The sequence below is a fragment of the Mastigoproctus giganteus genome, chromosome 10 (genome assembly GCF_048544385.1).
Source record: "Mastigoproctus giganteus isolate SK-2022 chromosome 10, ASM4854438v1, whole genome shotgun sequence".
Taxonomy (NCBI): domain Eukaryota; kingdom Metazoa; phylum Arthropoda; class Arachnida; order Uropygi; family Thelyphonidae; genus Mastigoproctus; species Mastigoproctus giganteus.
In genome coordinates, this window is record NC_143584.1 from 141,179,908 (window position 1) to 141,199,858 (window position 19,951).

At 34.1% G+C, this 19,951-nt stretch overlaps 1 protein-coding gene across 1 annotated transcript in view; it reads left to right on the forward strand.

The window, feature by feature from the left end:
• Positions 1-19,951, forward strand: part of LOC150079323 (protein alan shepard-like) — a 199,744-nt gene that overhangs the window by 117,302 nt on the left and 62,491 nt on the right. The window contains exon 6 of the mRNA XM_090382669.1: positions 6,962-7,023. Coding sequence (XP_090238795.1) covers positions 6,962-7,023 — 62 coding nt within the window. The remainder of the gene's footprint in view (positions 1-6,961; positions 7,024-19,951) is intronic.

Sequence of the window (19,951 nt, forward strand, 5' to 3'; positions counted from 1 at the left end):
AATCAATAGTTTCACCAAGTGTTAAGACCTTGCATTTAGCAGCATTAAACATAGCTGCCACTTCTCTGATCATCTTTGAAGTCTGTTCAAGTCATCCTGAAAGAGCGCTGCTTGGCACTGATCATAAATAACTCTGCCAATCTTTGTAATCTGCAAATTTTGACATCATGCCTTTTATCCCTTCGTCAATGTCATTTATGAAAATGAGAAACAACAGTGATCCAAGAACCTATTCTTGAGGAACTCCACTCCTAAAGTTACACTAATCTGAAGACTCTGTTAATCACAACCTTCTACCCTGCAGCCACCCAGCAAACCATCTTAAAATCTTACCAGTAACCCCAACCTGTTCAAGCTTATATGGTAACCTTTCACGAGGGACAAGTCAAATGTTTTGCTAAAATCTAAATAAATTGTCAGAATTGTTCCCTAAATCCATCTCATTGGTAACTGTGTCAAAATAGCCTACTAAGTTAATAGTGAATGCCATATCTGTCTATCTAAATATCTGTGGATTGCACTCTTAATCATTGCTTCTAAGATTTTTCCTATCACTGAAGTCAGACCAACCAGTCGGTAGTTACCAACAACTTCACTCTTAGAATCATTTTTATGTATTGGGGATACATTGACAATTCTTCAATCCAAAGATGCCCTCACAATTAACCTCAGTGTTTCAGTACACTCTCTTGCACTCTGCCTCATAACTACAGGGTATGTGCCATCAACTCTGGCAGCATTACTTGCCTTTATGCTCAGAAGTTTTTCTAATAAACAATCATCTGTAATTACAACATCACTAATTTCATATGGCTCATCCTCACTCACACAGCCTCTTTTCAGCATGAAGGGTCTTTTGTCAGTAAAGACCAATGCAAATTACGTATTCAATTCATCCTCAACATCAGCTGGGTTAGCATTAGCATTAGTAGATGCATATGATGCAAGAAAGCAAGCTTATATAGCATCAGCTGAAAAAAAACAAAAAAAAAAAAAAAACCTTTCCTGTTTCACCCATCCATTCACTCCAAAAGTTTGTATAGTTCAACCTTGAATTTAAGCTGTCAACCTCCACAATGCAGATGAAAGTTTGTTCCATAAATCAACTACTTATCCTGAAAAAGGCCTCTGAGGTTGGGCAAATTCATATTTTAGCATTAAATCAGCTCATACACCAGCCATAAGAATAAGTATTTACTGTAACTAAAATATTTACAAATTAAAATAAAATAAATATTTACAAAAACAGCTATTATATTATATTAAATTAAATTATATACATGTGAAAAACATTAAAACTGTGATAAAATCCTTGAGATAAAATACACTAAAATAAACCGGATTAAAAGCGATAAAAATCTCTGGAGCTTTCGGAAGCATCGGCTTCCTTCCTCAACAGTAACAAAACTTTCTGCAGCACGTCCATATATAACAGGCTCACGGTACTTATACACGCGGTGCAGTTGGTGCATGGTCTGAACTGGAAGCGGAAATAGCTCGGGAACGTGTTAAGCAAAACCGTTCATCCGTACTTAGGATGATAGTTTCAAACAGAGGATGCATACGCATACCTCTGTACAAGACTCCATGAGCTACTCTTGCTGCCTGTCTGCACTGCTCAGAAAACTTCATATCTGACTGCACAATTACTCCCAGATTTTTCATTCTCCACTACCCTGAGTGTAATACAGCACAGTTTGTATAATATTCTGGGGTTACTGCTACCCATGTGCAGTACTTTGCATTTGTCAAAGTTAAACTTCAGTTGCCATCTCTCAGCCTGTCTGCTCAACTTTTCTAGATCTTGTTGCAGTTGCATACCATCCTTACTGTCATTAACAAACCTACCAACATTTGTATCATCTGCAAACTTGCAGATTAAGCCTGATATACCTTCATCAATATCATTGATAAATACAGAAAACAACAGGGCTCAACACAGACTCCTGGGGAACTCCACTAATAACATTAGTCTATGAAGAGCAGTGCCCATTGATTACCACTCTGTCTTTTCCCACTCAACCATCCTTTTATCCATTGTAGCAACTTTCCCTTAATGCCATACTGCTCCAACTTCTACAGTAGTCTTCTGTGCGCAACAGTATCAAAAGCTTTTCTAAAATACAAGTATAGGATACCAAAAAAATTTTTTTTTTTTGCATCCAGTTCCTTTGTGACCACACCGTACTATCCAATCAAATTGGTCATACAAGACTTCCCCTTTACAAACCCTGCTGTCTGAACTATAACTACAGTCTTGTCTAGAAGAAGACCTTGCAGTGCTTCTTTAACCAGTGACTCTATTATTTTACCCGGAACAGAAGTTAAACTACCAGGTCTGTAATTACTTGTGTCACCTTTCGATCCCCTTTTGTGAATTGGGGATACATTTGCACATCTCCAGTCCTTGGGGACCTCCCCTGAGTCCAAGGATGCCCTCATAATCATGGCTAAGTGCCTGTGTGCTTTGTTTGCTGCCTCCTTTAATATCCAGTGCACAAGGATCCAATCTGATTAGCTTTCTTTGTTGTATCACATACACAAATTCCTTGTCCCCATTCTTTGCTCTCTTAGCCAATGCTTTCTCATATGCAGTCTTGGCCTCACTGGCCATATTTGTGGACTATTACAGATCAGCTTGTTTCTGTTGTAGGCCTCAGTACTTTTCATCACACCACAACTGTCCCATGCTATCTTTTTCTGCTCTATTTGTCCAGTCAGCTCTGTAGTCATCCACTTCGGCATCCTTCTCCTGCAGTATTTTCTTGAAAGTGTTTATGCATTCATGGCTTCTGTTATTTTTGATTTTAAAGTATTACATAATTCAAATGTATTCACCCTCGGCAATCTGCCCAATTCACAAATGCCATATATTGCCTTAAAATGTCAAAGTCCTCTCTTCTGAAGTTAAAGCCCCTGCTTTTACCTTTAACTAATGCAACGTCTTTCTTCATCTTCCAACCGATGATTGCGTGTTCACTTCCTGACAATGGTTCCTGTACTTCAAGCCTTGTGATATCATCTCTTTCGTTAGTAATGATAAGGTCAAGATTATTCTCACTCCTAACATGCTGGTACAAATAATAATCATCTAGTTTATTTAAGAGTTTTCTCCATGGTGAGTTCCCCCTCTCACTTATTCCAATCAGTCTGGGTCAGATTAAAGTTACCCATAATAAGACATTCATGTTTGCCTGCCCATTCCATCTGCGTATAAAGACTCGTCATATTCTTCGAAATCTTCTGGTCTATAGATTACTCCCACTCTCATTGTTCCTTTGCTTCCAGCTAACTCACGACACACATTCTATGCTGGAAGATTTAATTTCAGACTCAACAAAAGGTCTTTTGCACTCAGGCTGCTTTTGTTAAAAAGCATGTCCCCTCTACCCTTTCTATCTTTCCTATATATATTATATATACTGTAATGGAACTCGTCACCACCATTTTCCGAGTGGCACCACGTTTTTCATAGCCCTGTTATATCAGCATTAGTCTTCCTAACCAGTTCAAATTCAGCCATTTTATTGACAACACTCTTGGCATTACAGTAGAATCCCTATCTTTCCTATATATATTATGCATACTGTAATGTAACTCGTCACCACCATTTTCCCAGTGGCACCACGTTTTTCTTAGCCTGTTATATCAGCATTAGTCATCCTAACCAGTTCAAATTCAGCCATTTTATTGACAACACCCTTGACATTACTGTAGACATAGTTGAGACTAAGTAATCTTTTATAGTTTACAACCTGACAACACCCCTTGAAGTTATTTAGGTTTGTATCCTAAGTGTTATCTTCCCCCTCATTTGAAACAGCCTTCCAAACATCTTATCAATATCAGCTGTTGTGGCAACAAAGAAGAATTTATGAGGTGAGTGCAAGCATTACTTTCATCCATATCATCAGATAAATGTGGGTCTAAATTACCCTTCTCCTCTAATTAAGTTTCATCAGATAAATGTGGGTCTAAATTACCCTTCTCCTCTAATTAACAGTTTCCCCTAAACCCTTAGGGTATCCTCAATGATACTAGCAAAAATCCTTGCATCAGCTTTGTTCAAATGAATACCATCTCTACAAAATAGATTCCTTCTGCCTACAAATGCAGGCCATGCTGATTTAAAAAAAAAAAAAAAAAAAAAAATCTCTCCTTGCTGATTCCCTCAAGTCTCAAGTTAATCCATAAGGCTTTCAGCATATAATCTCTCCTATCGTCTGGGCAGAATTGCAGACACATACACATTCTGACCTAACTCGCGGCATTTTTTCAGCACAGTCCTATTTTTATTCAACAGGTGGTCAGGTTGTGTCCGTTTAATGTTGTTAGTCCCCACATGAATAATAATTCTCTCTCTACCTCCCTTAAAATCTACAACCTATTGGTAACGTCAATTGTTGTTCCTGGAAAATGCACTCTGGTTCTGGTCCACTTATCTTTATTACAAAAAATGTTGCCCATTGATAGTAGTCTCCTGATAAAACTAGATCACCTTTGACCAGAGCAGTCTTCACTTGTCTATTCTTTTCTGGGATCCGAATTGGGGGTGTATCACTTAGCAGTTCAGGAGATATTTGACTCTCTGACAAGCTCCCTGTTACATTTGTTTCTAAGGCAAGCACTTGTTTCTTCAGTGACTCAAATTCTTCTCGTAAACACACAAAGTTGTAATTTGAGATCAGTACATTCCTTACATCAGTTGCAAAGAAATGAATTGCCATATGAGCTAGGTCTGTCAACTAGACCAGCCTTAAAATATATGCCGCAGGCTATACAAACGACGAAGTTGTGACTTATACTGGAAATGTCCACGGGCATTTCTGTTAGAGTCCCTATGTCCCTGGACTTTGTATTGTAAGTGGAGCTTGTAGCAGCCCTAATTTAAGTAAAATTTGAACTTTAGAAAGATTACAAAATTTAAATTTGCAATACATTACAAAATTTATGTTACCTAAATATTGCAGAAATGAAACTGTTGACAAAACTTAAATTACTAAAGTAGTTAAATTTAAGCTACTGAATGAAAATCACAAAATTCCCAGCCAAAATATTGATAACAAAGGCTGTTTGTATATTAAAGCTGTAGCTTTCCAAATACTCTACAACTTTAAACTTACAATATACTACAGAATTTAAATTAACAGAGTATTACAGAAATTATGCTGCTGGCAAAACTCTTAATTACTAGTGAAATTAAATTGAAGCTACCCAATAAAAGTTGCAAAGTTCCTCCAAAATATTGATAGTAAAGGCTATCTGAATATTAACTACAGTTTAGTACATTAAAAAAAAAAAATCTCAGAATTATTTCATAAACTAAACTGCAATGTTGAAGAGCTTTGGAAATATGCAGCCACATGCTGTAGCCTTGATCCCAGAATCCCTAAGAACTTTTCTTCATCTGAAAGTTTTATCACACCTAGTAATTCACCATATTTAAACCCATAGAAAATCAGGGAACAGTAAAAAAAAAATAAATAAATAAATAAAAAAATAGGTGCATACTGAATATTAGTTAATAGAGGCAGAAATTAGTGTATTACATCATTAAATACTGCAAGAAATATTGGGAGGGGGGGAACTTGTATGCTTGAAAGTAATATATCTGTTCTCTTGGAATGGATATATGGCTGTTATATATCACAAAATATTTCTAGTTAAAAAAACTTTTTTAAACATTACCATTAGTTACTATTATTTTGTCCTTTAGTAATAGTATGTTTGAATTATTATTTTTATAATTAAATTTAATTTTTCTTTTGTAAGAATCAATGTTTTATTTAGTCATCAATGTGAATTTAGTGGAAAATGACACAAGGAAGCAAAACTTATATAGCATCAGTCAAAAATAAAAAAATAATAATAACAAAAAAAATTACCTAATTCATTTGCCCAATCTTTTTAATAATTTGTCCACATTATTAAAAATTTCACTTTAAATTTATTAATAAATATTTAATTAAATTATTTATTTATTAATTAATAAATTATTAATTCCATAAATATCTCTTTAAATTTATTAAAATGCTAAGTGTTATTGGAAGTGGGTGGTTTAACTCCAACAAGCACTTTCTGGCTGAATGCAAATTTCTGTATATCTGTTCTGTAACTATCTGTTTTCAATTTCAATTTTTGTCCCCTTGTGTTTGTGTGTGCGTCTCAGAAAGAGTAATGATACTACTGGCATTACTCTTTCTGAGATGCACACACAAACACAGAAAGAGTAATGATGCTATTTGGCATATATTTTGCTTAGGCTTTTTTTAAAGCCTTACACACTTCAGTTAGGATACCTTGCAGATGCCTAGTTTTTAGAGACTGCAGTTTACAGAACTTTAGTCTTTCTTGATAAGACTGTCCTCTTATGTCCCCTACTAATCCTGTTCTCTGTCCCTTTCCAGCAGACCTATGTGCTTTCTAAAATGAGGTTTCCAAACCTGTAATGAAGCATTCCAGATGTGTTCTGTATTGCTTTATACAATGAGATAATCATTTCTTTTGTTCCTGCCAGCAGAGTTCCAGTATATCATTGGCAGAACCCCATGAGCCTGTGTGTGCTGGTGAGAGAACTTATGTCAGACTATATGATTTACTCTTAGGTATTTTTCCTTATCAGCTACCTTGAGTATGGCACTATCAAATGATATGTTATTCCAGAATTACTGCTACCCAAGTGCCGCAATTTTTCTCATTTTGTAGTGCCCACAGCTTTTTGTTCATTAAAAAAAATTGTGAACAAATATTTTTGAGCCAAAAATGCAAAAAAGAAGTTGATATTAACTTGTCTGGCATTGTGTATATATATTGCACCCTAAATTAGTACTAATTCTTTCACTTAAATTGAGTTTAATGCATTCCATAAATTGTTATAATTGTTTTATCTTTATACTTAGTTGTTTTTTCTTTGTATTACTATAATTTGAATTCTTATAACGCTTTAACCATTTTCTTTCAGGATGGAAACCAAGGACAAATGTGAACACATTATTTCCATGTTTAATGGAAAAGCTTTACAAGGTGATTTCTTTAAGTATCCGTTCAGTAATTTAACTGATTTTTAAAATAAATAAAAAAATTTTTTTTCCCCTTGTACCAAAAATAGCTGCATTTAATATTTTTGGTTCACTAGTTAGGATCAAGTATAGAATATGTATATTATGTTTGAATCTATATGTTTCCATCAAAATATGTAACCCATTGTTAATAATGCTCAGAATGCATATTACACTGTTCTCATCCTTTCTGGCTATCCTGGAGTGTAAGTAGAAATAAAATTTTATTAATACTGACTTTTTTTTTCTTTTGGTCCTTATACAATTTCAGCAAGTGGTGAATTGCATTTCATTACTTTTCATTTGAAAATAAATATCTCTTTTACTGTATTTCACATCTAAACCTAGAAATTCTTATTGTTGAACTGTATAAAAAGGACCAAAAAAAAAGCAGTATTAATAAAAGTCAGCATTTTTCCTTTTTAGTATGTATTTTTAAAAATAGTTAAAAACTTCTTTTTTTTTTTTTTTTTTAACCTCCACCATGGTGGCATTTGCTTTGTAATTTTATGTATAACCAATATTCAGTCTGTGGCCGTATAATCATGCTAAAACTTTTCTGTGTTTGTTGTTTCAGTATCCAATTGTGTTTAAAAAGAATAAAAAATCTCCATACTGAATATACTTGGTATAAAATATCCTCTGCTAACATTTTGGAGTTGTTGTGTGTTTGTACATTATATGCCAATCTCAATTATAAAATAACTTTTGTAAATCATGGGAATTTCCAGAAGCATACATTCTTTAATATGAATACAGTTAATTTACTGATCAGATATTCTGTACTTTAATGTTTTGTTTTTTTTATTATTAAATTTAATACATTATCACATGTTCATTAAACTGATCTTTGTAGTATAATGACTGCAGTGCTTGCCACCCATTTAGAAATGTCAGGATACAAATTCCATTATTGACAGGAGTTTCTGTAGGAATTTTCACTCAGGATTGAATTAGCTAGTCTCAAGCAGAGCTAGTTAAATATACCGTATGATGTAAAATAAAAATATTTTCCATTTCTTGTTTTATATGAGGAGATACTTCTTAATTAGAAAGGTTGTTAGAAAGTTTAACACCTCATTACTCACACAATTCAAAATACATTATATGAAAACCAGAGGGGTTTTCCTAAAAACTTGGAGGGGTTACAAAAGTAACCCCTCCAAGATAGTGCATGCTTAGCTGCCAATTTTTTAGAAATTGGAAACTGGAGAATTTTTAATACAGATCAGCTGACAGAACCAAAAAGTGCTAAAAATTTTCCAAAAAACATTTTAATGAGAAATGTGATGTACACTTTAGTATATGTTAGGCCTCATTCGTTATAGCAATATAATGTCCTATTAATTGTATTAATAGGAAAATTTGAAAACATTTGGTAGTATAGATAATGCAGTGCAACCCCGATTTTTCTCCTTAGGTAGAGTGATCAGACATCACAATTTACAATTATTTTTCCCAAAAGTTTCTTTTTGGGTGCATAAATATGCCAGTTTTTCAAAATTTTAAATGTAGTGATTAACTCAGCAGTTTTCATCATCTACATTTTCAGGAATTCATTTTCAATTCCAAATTAAATCTACAAATTTTATAAAAGTCATTTGCATTTCTAGTGTTGGAAAAACTATTTACGCACATAAGTTCACCAAGAATTGATTCTAAGAAAATGAGGATGATAGCTGGGCATATATTTCCCTTCCTTCTCATGTATCTGTGGTATTAGTTGTACAGATTTTGACGGCACCTACATTGCATCCTGCAGAGCACTCTCTTGTGGACTATAAAAGGCAAAATTCGGCAGGGACAGATAATTTGCATTGTATGGTAGGACAGTGTGACTTGCAGTGTCTGTTGATTTTGCTTGAGAATGTGATGTTATTTTCATTACTATTTCGTCGAACTGTAATTTTGAAAATTTTGTTCTTTGGAAAACATAAATGCAGGGTTGATTCAAAAAGAATTGAATGCTTAATAACTTGGTTATATATCAACATGTAGTCAAAACCAATTTGTAAAGAAACTATCACAGTTATTTCTATAGGCGCACTATAGCCATAGCAGCTAATGCGCCAATAAACAACCATACCACAGATTATTTCTATAATCTTACAAATGCTCAATGTGCACCCCTCATGTCATGCTGCACACATCAATCCCGTAGTCTAATTCATCCCAGACACAATTTTTGAAAGTGTTCAACTCTCTTTGAATCACTCCATATAATAAGTTTAATTATATGGAGTGATAATTGTCACATTCAAAAACTCTTCTAGTTAAGCTTATGCCAAGTGATCAATATAAAGTACTATTTTTTATTTTTTTTATTTTTTTTTTTGCAGAAGAAAAGCTGCTGAAGTGTATTGTAAAATATTTTGAATTGCTGTTAGGTAGAGCATACTTACTTCAATGTTATGCATAGTGTGCTTCATGAATTTAATGAGCAATGACTAAATATTGAATGTTCTAAAATTGCATAATAGAGTTCATGAATTATATAAACAATCAAAATGCTTAAAAGTTATGCACTGAATAAAAAATTTTTCCTCTTAAGTGCTTGCAAAATTTTAGCTGCTCACAAATTCAGGGTGAAGTGCTGTTATTTAAAGATAATTTTTATATCTATAAAATGATCTGTGAATACCTGGAAAAATGGGCCGAGCTTTCAATAAATTCAAATTTATGGAATGGACTACTTTTAAAAAGTAGACCAGTTTGTGAGAAGAAGTATTAATTATGTATAAAAATATTATTGATATGGAATTTCAAATTGACTTGCTATTTTTAGTCAGTCTTCTTTCTTAATTTTATTTTAGAATACATGAAAGAGAAGAATGATGACTGGCTAAATTAATTGTTATTGTTAAGCAGTCACTGTTTTTTTCCTGAAGTTTGTATTTTAAGAACAGACTGCAGGAATTGAAAAATTAGCTTTTTTTTTTTTTTTTTTCATTACCTCTCTATACATTAAAAAAAGTTTTGCTCCTAGTGATATTTATTCGACCCAATGGGAGAAGTGCGAAGCAATTACGCCACTACAAATGCAGTTAAATATTGACAACTGCCTCCATAACATTCACCAACCTCGTACACGTGCTTCACTGTCTAACATTTGATGTTCCATTGTAACGTTTTTTGTATATTAATAAATATTGTATTTGTAAATATTTTAGTTCTGCTCTTTCGGATGCAACAATATTCCTCATGCATTATGGAACCTGAAGCAAAAGGCCTTTTCCTAAGTGATCTATGCAAACACAGGTAAATAATTACATAGTGATATTTATTCGACCTTGAGAATGCCGCACATTGCAAATGCACAGGTAAATAATTACATAGGTCATTTTCTGATTAGATATCAATCAGTGCGTATTGACAGGTGCGTATTTTACTTAGAAAAGATTTGGCTTACTCCATATACCTGTACATTTTATGTAGAAAAGCATGCGTGGGGGTGGGCGAGCAAAGTGCCCTAGTTATTATTATTATTTTCTCCTTTTTGCCACATAATACAGTTATTGAAACACATTCTGGCACATAATAGAGTTATTGAAAGGATATACAAGGTGCTACCTAAAATAAATTATAAAATAAATTAGACTCACTCTGAGTCTTATTCGACAGCCTAAACACAGATCCCAGTACTTCTCTGATTTGAATGTATCCTGAAAGTCCTTCATCGTAGTGTTTGCACCGCCTGCAATTCGGTTTGGATATCCTCTGTGCTGTGAAATCTTTAACCCTTCAGCTTGATTTTCATTCTTGGGAAGAGGAATAAGTTGCAGGGGCTAAGTCTAAGTGGGGTGGGAGATAATTGTCATGTTGTTGGATGCCAAAAATTGCACCACAGCGAGAGATATGTGGGCCGGTGCGCTTTCATGATGAAAGACCCAGTTCTTTGTGCACACTTTTCTGGATGTTTCCTCCTGACAGCTTCCCTTAACCGCCTCAGGACGTCACAGTAGAACTTTGCATTGATGATCTGGCCAGGAGGGATGAATTCATTATGGATAATCCTGTCAATGTCCAAAAAATAGATCAACAGGGCTTCACATTGCTCCTCACTTATCAGGCTTTCTTCAGTTGGGGCAAAGATGGGCTCTTCCACTGGGATGATTGTTGCTTGGTTTCTATGTCACACCCATATACCCAACTCTTGTCACCAGTGACTACCGTAGAAAGGAAGTTTTGATCACTACTGGCCTGTTCTTGAAGATCTCTGCTAACTTCCATGTGATGCTGCTTTTGGTCCATTCAGTAACTGTGGCACGAACTTGGCCACAATCCTTCTCATGTCCAATTCATGTGACAAAATCTGCTGATGTGCTGTACGATAGTCCTACAATGCCACAAATGTGGATGGACTGCCTACAGTCTTCGCAGATTGCCGCCCAAATTTTTGGGACATTTTCCGGGGTGGTGCTTGATGGTGGATGCCCAGAGCGATTGTTGTCATCAACTGAGACTTGACCATTTTTTAAAATGGTTAAACCAGTAGTAGGTCTTTGTCTGGCCTAAAGCATTGTCACCAAAAGCAAAGCTTTTTTTCAGCTTCTTATGGGTTTCTGTTGCTGTATTGTTAAGAAGGAAACAAAACTTGATGCAAGCACATTGCTCTCTCACACCAGCCATCTCAACAATCACAAACTACGTAAAACACACACCAAAGAACTGCGCATAAATATTCAATGACTCTATCCAGCGTGATGCCATGTGGCACACAGATTCACAAAGGATGCATGCAGTGTTACCTGGTGCCACAAGTCTACTAGACGTAGTTCCTGCACAACATTCAAATTTCGGGAACATTTGGGTAGCACCTCGTATTTGAGAATTCATGAGTCATTATTCAAAATTATTATAATTGGCACATCACTGCTCTGCCACACTGATATCAAGTTCTCAAATTATTTGGGGAAATTCTATAATTCGTATAAAAGATTTTAATTTATAATCTGTCAATCACAGCAAAACTATAATTTCCTGGAATGTCGTTTTAACACACCAGATTAATTACAAGTGCATGTTTAGAATGCTATGTCATCCTGTCAGTGTTTGTTGGTCAGACAGATGTAAAAAAATTGTTAGCAGCAGGCAGCTCAATAAAATATGAGTAAAGCCTTTTGCTCCTGATTTGTTTTATTGCAGTAGTATTTAATTATTCTTTAAAATAATTAAGTAATACTGCAAAAAATATTGTAATAATAGTACAGTTAATACCAGTTAATGTTATTGTTGGTTATTGTTATTAGCTGGTTTATATGATCATAACACTGTTTATTGTTATCATTGTTCATTTCAATTAGGAAAAATTTGTTGATTTACAACCCTGATCATGCCAAATAATGTTTTACGACATTGTCCCTTGTCATATAAGATCTGTACCTTTTTAACTTCTAATCCCTGCCACATGCCTGTAAGCCTTCAGGGAAAAGGAAAGGAGTGCCAGTAAACAAAAGCAAGTGAAAAATCAAGAAAATGAAGCTTTTTTGCTATCGGGCTATATGGTTGGGGAAAGGAGCAGTCTAGCTCAGCGGTGTGCAAACTCATTTCGCTCGCGACCCCCTTTATTAAATGTAAAATTGACATGACCTCTCAATGTAACCCCGAGGTAAGATGACCAGATTTTTAGAGAACAAAAATGGCATTTCATAAATTATGTAGTAGAAAATTTTATTCGAGTACTGAGAAGGGAATAAAAAAAAAATTTTCTTTTTAATTTACACATTAAAATAATTGCTTAATATTTTAATTGAATACAGCAAAAACAAATCAAATTCTTATTCTTCAATTAAAATTACAAAACAAAAAAAAAAAAAAAAGAACAAACAAAACAATTAATGAGAAGGATGAGCCTGGATAACTGATAATTTTTTCGATATTTTAAATTGCTAATCTCGTGTCATCTTTTGGATCAAGTCTCGAACACTGTTGTTTTTATAGCTATTCATTTTGAGAAGTCAACCTCACATAAACATGTAGACCCAAAAGGTAGCAATGTTTGTATTACCATTTTCGATAATTCTGGCTGCTCATCTCGAAGAGAAGGCCAAAATTTTTCACAGTCTTGAAACCAGCATGTAATGCTTTGTCAGATGACTGGTTGATAAGATATTCCTTTTGCTGAATGGTAATTTCGGGGCAAGAAGAAATTTCAAAAGCAAAGGGATCATAAATCCTATACAACTTTTTATCTGGAGATATATTAAATCATTTGGAAAATTTCTTAACTAGCATTGTTAGGTGGGTTGCTGTGATAAATTATAAAATGTCAATATTATTGCTGTTAACAAAATCAGAAAAGCATGGGAATATTTCGGTATTATTACACTTCAATTCAGTTTTCCAAAGATTAAGCTTCTTTTTGAAAGCTTCTGTTTTATCACTGAATATTAATATATTTGTTCCCTATCCTTGAAGACTTAAATTTAAATCATTAAGTTTTTCAAATATATCAACAAGGGAACTAAATTTTCCAAGCCATTTTTCATTTGTAAACAATTGAGCAAGGTTCTGATTTGTATCCGATAAAAACAAAACTCTATTTGAGGTCAAAAAGATGTCGCAACACATTACCACTGGACAACCACCTTACTTTCGTATATAAAAGAAGCATTTCATAAGCAGGCCCCATTTCATTACAAAGTATAGTGAAGTCTGCTTATTTAAGCTTCTACTTTTAATAAAGTTGATCACACTTACTGCATCTTTCAAAACTTTGTGCAAATCAGTTTGCATTTCCTTTGCTACTAATGCTTCCCTATGTATAATGCAATGATTAAAAACTATATATATGGAACAATTTTCTTTTCTTTAATTTGCCTTTTAAACCATTATTTTCTCCTGTTAATGCAGCCACACCATCAGTACAAATCGCAACAGTTGTTCCATGTCAGATTATTTGTTTGAAATAAAATATTTATGACATCAAGAATCTTCTCGCCTGTCGTTCTTCCTTCCAAAGCTTTACAAAATAGAAAATCCTCGAAAATATCTCCCTCGTAACAGTATCTCACATATACAATTAGTTGAGCAAGGTTTGAAATATCTGTGGATTCATCAACTGTATTGCAAAAATTGGACTTTCCATCAATTGATTTAATAAATTGAATTTTATGTTGTCCGAGATAACTGTAATACGCCACAAGACTATGTCTCTGGATAGAGGAATGTTTTCAAATTGTTGATGTACTTTTCTCCATGCATAATTGAAATCATTTTTATTTCAGCAGGGAGAACAAGAGATTTAGCAATGGTATGTGATTTCAAATTTTTTCCTATTAAATACGAAAATTCCAATGATAGTCTTTGAAGCTTTATAAAGAACTGCCGTATGTTTCTTCATTAAAGATTTCTGACCTTGTATGGCATCTGTGTGTCGTTTGAAAAAGGATTCAGATTTTTTTATTAGCTCTGGATGTTTCGTAAGTGTCTTTTTTTGTTAGCCAGATTTTCATAACATATGCATACAGGAGGTTGTTCATCATCAACAACACTAAGTGAAGCTGTACTTCATAAATTCCTCTTGATATTTTCTATTATTTTTCATTGCTTTTTGATTTGGAATATGATGGCTCTATACCAGAAATTGATGACTACACTACACTTGAAATAACATTAGTGTCCAAATTTTCACATGATATATTTTCTTAAGTATCTGTAGCAACATTATTGTCGTCACTTCTTGGCCATTTTGTTCTGATTACCCAATTTTGCATGACAAAATATTTTTTTCTTCTTAAAAAACAATGATAATAACAATGAAACATGCAATATAAAAAGTAACAGAAGAATGAAAAACACATCCAAGTTGATATGAAAGCACCGAATTACAAAGAATAAAGCATGTGTGCAACACACTTGCTACATATATTTACTGCTACCCTCATATATGCACCTCTGGCCTTTAGGCAATTTGAGAATTTGTGCTATAGGATGCATGTAAGAGCTACTGGGATTACCGTAAAGGATTAACTGATTAGTACTTCTCAGTACTACTCAGCAATTGAATAGTACTGAAAAGTATAAATACATACTGAGAAGTCACAGTAGTCAGCTGCTTTTTGTGTGTCCATAGCCAGTGAACAAATTAAGGTGTATTCCCTACACGGTAGGTAGTAGGGTTCATTCTATTTCAGACAGTTCCAGTAGTCAGATCTCTACACCTACAGTATTCAAAAAATAATTTTAGCAACAGGCTTTTAGCTTTTATGTACATAAAAAATAAATTTATTTAAAAATTGCTGTGATCCCTTTAATTTATCCCGTGACCCCTCTGGGGGTCATGCCCACAGTTTGTGCACCACTGGTTTAGCCCACTATTCTAAATTTTTAGAACTAGGTATGAGAAGTTATCGGTGTTTAAATAAAAAAGTAACCTGCAACCATTATCAATCCCTGTAGGATGGAAGCCTCCTCAACAATTCACATTAAGGGAAATGGACCATAATCAGCCATGCTGGTCCAGTGTGGGTTGACAGATCGACCATATTTAACAGTCAGGGGCTTGAATCCCAGTCTACTCAAAGAATGTGTGCGATTGCACTCCTGCTCCTCACTACTCAGCTATGGAGACCCTGTCCAAACATTTGAAGTTTTTCCACAAGTGCGCACATGATCTCAGTGCATATGTACACTACTGTATCCACTGTCTGCTTTCCTTGAATAGACTTGTTTACTTTGCAATTGACAACCATCAAGAATTGAATCAGGATTTATTTTCTTAGAATAGAAATGTAGAGATGCAAATTTGAGTGACAAGAACAAAATTCCAAGTGCTTGTGATGCCTCACGTAAGTGTAGTCAGAAAGAAACTGCATTAAAACTCAGTGTTTCACAACCTCTTTTGTCTAAACTTTTAAAGAATAGAAAACAGCATCAATTAGAAGTGACTGAGAATGACGGTCTGCACAGGAAAAGAAAAAGATATGGAAAGAATGAACTCGTGGAAGGAGGACTTCTGAGATGGTTCACAAATGCAAGATTAAAAAATGTTCCTATTAGTAGAAATGTCCTATGCAAAAAGTGAAAGATTTGCAAATGAACTCTGTGTAAACGATTTTAAGCCTACAGATGGGTGGCTTAGCAGGTGGAAGGAGAGACACAACATTGTGTACAAAAAACTTCATGGAGAAAAATCAGATTCGGATACGGGTTTAGCACAAAAATGGGCAGAAATGTCTTACCTAATTTATTGGAATAATTTAGTCCAGACTGTACCTTCAACACTGAAACTGGCATTTTTAAACTATGCTTGAGCAAAGTTTAAAGCAGAAAGAGTTACTGTACTTCTTACATGCAATATGACAGGCACAAAAAAAAAAAGCTTTTCATAATTGGGAAGAGTAAGCATCCATGTGTCTTCAGAGGGACAAAAAGATTACCAGTTGAATATAAGAGCAACACAAATGTATGGATGATGTCTTAAATTTTTATTGACTTTCTGAAGGAATTGGACAGAGAATTAATTACAAGTCAGTAAAAAAAAAAATTGTGCTTACCTTAGTTAACTGTGCAACTCATACGAATGTGCAGTTGAACAACATAAAACTGATATTTCTTCCAGTGAATATGGTGTCGATAGTGCAACCTTTCAATCAGGAAATGGTAAAAGGTTTTTAAAACATATAGAAGTACAGTGCAACAAAAAATTATTGCAGAGAAGAAAGCAATGGTGCCCAAGTTTAGGACATAGCAAAAATAATTAACTTATTAGATACAGTGCATATGATGGCCAGTGCTTGGGATTTAATTTCCAAATAAAATCATCAAAAATATTTTTCTGAAGCTGGATTTATTCAGCCAGGTGTTGTGATAAATATTGAAGAAAGTAGTGCCGTGCTAACAGAGTATAACAGTAATTCATTTAATATTACACAATTTCGATGAGTGGGTAAAAATTTATGAAAATGTTCTGACAACAGGTGATCTGTCAGTAAAGGATATATAGTCAATGGAATTATACTAGATAAACCTGACACTGAGGAAATTCAAAATTTTGATAAAGATATTGAGGTCCAGAAAGTTATGCCAACAACCAGAAAAATTCGGACATCTTTTGAAGTGTTACTGAGTGCATTAGAACTTAAAGAAGGAAAAAGTGAAGACTACAAATTATTGTACAGGTTACAAGAAGGTATTAAAAATTTACTTGCTAAAGATTTAAAATAACAAACACTGGAGATTTTTTATTTTTTTATTTAAATAGGTCAGTATATGTTTTTGTATATATTTATTATTATTTTTTTGTGTGTGTGTATATATATCATCATATCGTATTTTATATATATATATAGAATAGAAGTAATAGGTACGGGAGTTGTAATAAGAGGAATATAGACCTGGGTTACTACTATGTAGAGTACAATGACTACAAATAAATAAATAAAAGATAGGAGGTTATGCTTTTAGTGTGGAGAGAGAACAGCAGGTAGTGTAATCAACCAATGGGTTAGCTAAAATGGAAAGTCAGTCGTAAAATAACACAATTCGAACCTGCAACACAAAGTCAAAAATATTATATAAGTACTTAGTGCTGTACTTAAGATGATTTCAACTTTGTTGACGAGGGCCATCCGTCAAAATGCAGCAAAAAGTAAGGCCTCTGTTTCTAACATGAAATATACATAGCACGTGGTAAAAAGATACCAGGTTTTTAGTTTATTGTTAATGTTTGGAAGCCAGGTTAATCGTAATGCTAATGTATATATCATTCCTGACCCAATAGAGGCAGAGAAATGATAGATAATAAGCAATATATAGGTAGTAAAAAATTACTAAAGATCATTGAAAGTTGAAATCGCGAGATGGAGCAGACCAGACAGTCATGAATCGTACTTACTGATTTCGCAAGTCGAAGTGGGGACAGTTGTCCAGTATACTGCGGGGAGAGAAAGAATGCTACGTGCTTGTTTCAATGACTATATGGTATGTAGAAGCGACCTCAAGCATTGGAATGAAGTAAGGTGTACGGGGTTGATGGAGGGATTAAACACAATGACGCCATGGGTCCCAGAATAGAGGAGAAGGCATAATGTACAAAATAGCAAAAAAACGGCACCGAATTTTGTATGATAAAGATATTGATATATCTTTATCATACAAATAATAATATGGATAAAGTCAGTATGTATAGCAGTAAAATAGCATCTTGATATTGCTTTCAAAACCTAATCGTGCATAAGAAATAAAAGATAGGGATTCAGAACAGTAAAAAGGAGTGTGAGGATGAGAGGAATTAGTAGTGCTCTGGTAGTCCGGGGTCGCTAGCCCATTCCTGTAGTAGGACCCTGAATGTAATTTCTGGGACTGTCTCTCATGTGTTTAAGTTAATAATGGTGGAGGTAGACCATTATATTACCATTTAGGTTTTATTACCAGTAATGATGAAAATATAATTACATATAATGCCAATAAAAATAGTGAAAAATTTAATAATAAAAAAAAAAAGTGAGAAAATACTCCTATGATAACCAATCAGTGGGCACAAGTTTTTCAGACCGTGAGACACCAAAAAGGTTGAGTATTGCATATACATTATTTACACGGCCTGGATGTAGAGGATGTCATTATGCTAATATATTTGCCATATCAATAAACTAAAAACACCTGGTATATTTTTACCACGTGCTACGTATATTTCATGTTAGAAACACAGGCCTTACTTTTTGCTGCGTTATGACTGATTTTGACAGCTGGCCCTTGTTAATGACATTGAAATCATCTGAAGTACAGCACTAAGTACTTATAATATAATATTTTTGACTTTCTGTGTTGCAGGTTCGAATTGTGTTTTATGACTGCCTTTCTATTTTAGCTAACCCATTGGTTGATTACACTACCTGCTGTTCTCTCTCCACACTAAAAGCATAACCTCCTATCTTTTATTTATATATATATATATATATATATATATATATATATATATAATTTTTTTTAATGTCTTTTATTTATTATTATTTTATTTTTTTTTTTTTAATTTTTACACTGAAATTGGTTGACATGTGTTTATATTGTAGTTATGTATGTAGAATACTATATGTACTCTACTGGATAATAAATAAAGATTGGCAAGATAAACAACTTTTTATATTTCATCAAAAAGAAAACTGCCATTTAATATTATCAGCCACTTAAATGTTATCAGTTTTTGTAAACCAAATGTGATCACAGTAAGTGGGACTCACTGTACTTAATAATTTAATTTTATAATTTAATAATTTGTTTAAGGAATCATAATTTAATATAAAGATAATTATCTTACAGAGGACACAAGAAAAGTAGAACAAGCATTAAGGGAAAATAGATGACTTAAATCAGCAGTCATGAGCAGTTAATAGTAGTAGTAGTGGCATGTGATGCAAGAAAGCAAATGTATGAGCTTATGCAGCATCAGCCAAAAAAAAAAAAAAAAAAAATTACACCGTTCCCTCCAAATGCCTGTCCAGTTCCTCCTTAAATTTATTCAACCTATCAACTTCCACAATGACAGATGGAAGTTTGTTCCAGCAATTAACCACCCGCTGGCTAAAGGCAAATTTCCGCACATCTATTCTACATCTGTCTTTTCTTAATTTGAATTTATGCCCCCTTAGGTTCGTAATCTGAACAAGAAGTGGAAGGATCCCATCAGAATTCAGCGTGCTCAACCCATTCAAGGCCTTATATACCTCAATCAGATCACCGCGCAGGTGCCTAGTCTCCAGCCACTGCAATTTGCAGAACTTAAGCCTCTCTTGGTAAGAGGATCCCTTCATTCACCTCACCAATCTTGTTGCCCTTCTCTGTACACGCTCAAGTAAATCTACATCCTTCCTAAAATGAGGCCTCCAGACCTGTACGCAGTACTCAAGTCGTGGCCTGACCATTGCCTTATACAGAGGGATAATCACCTCCTT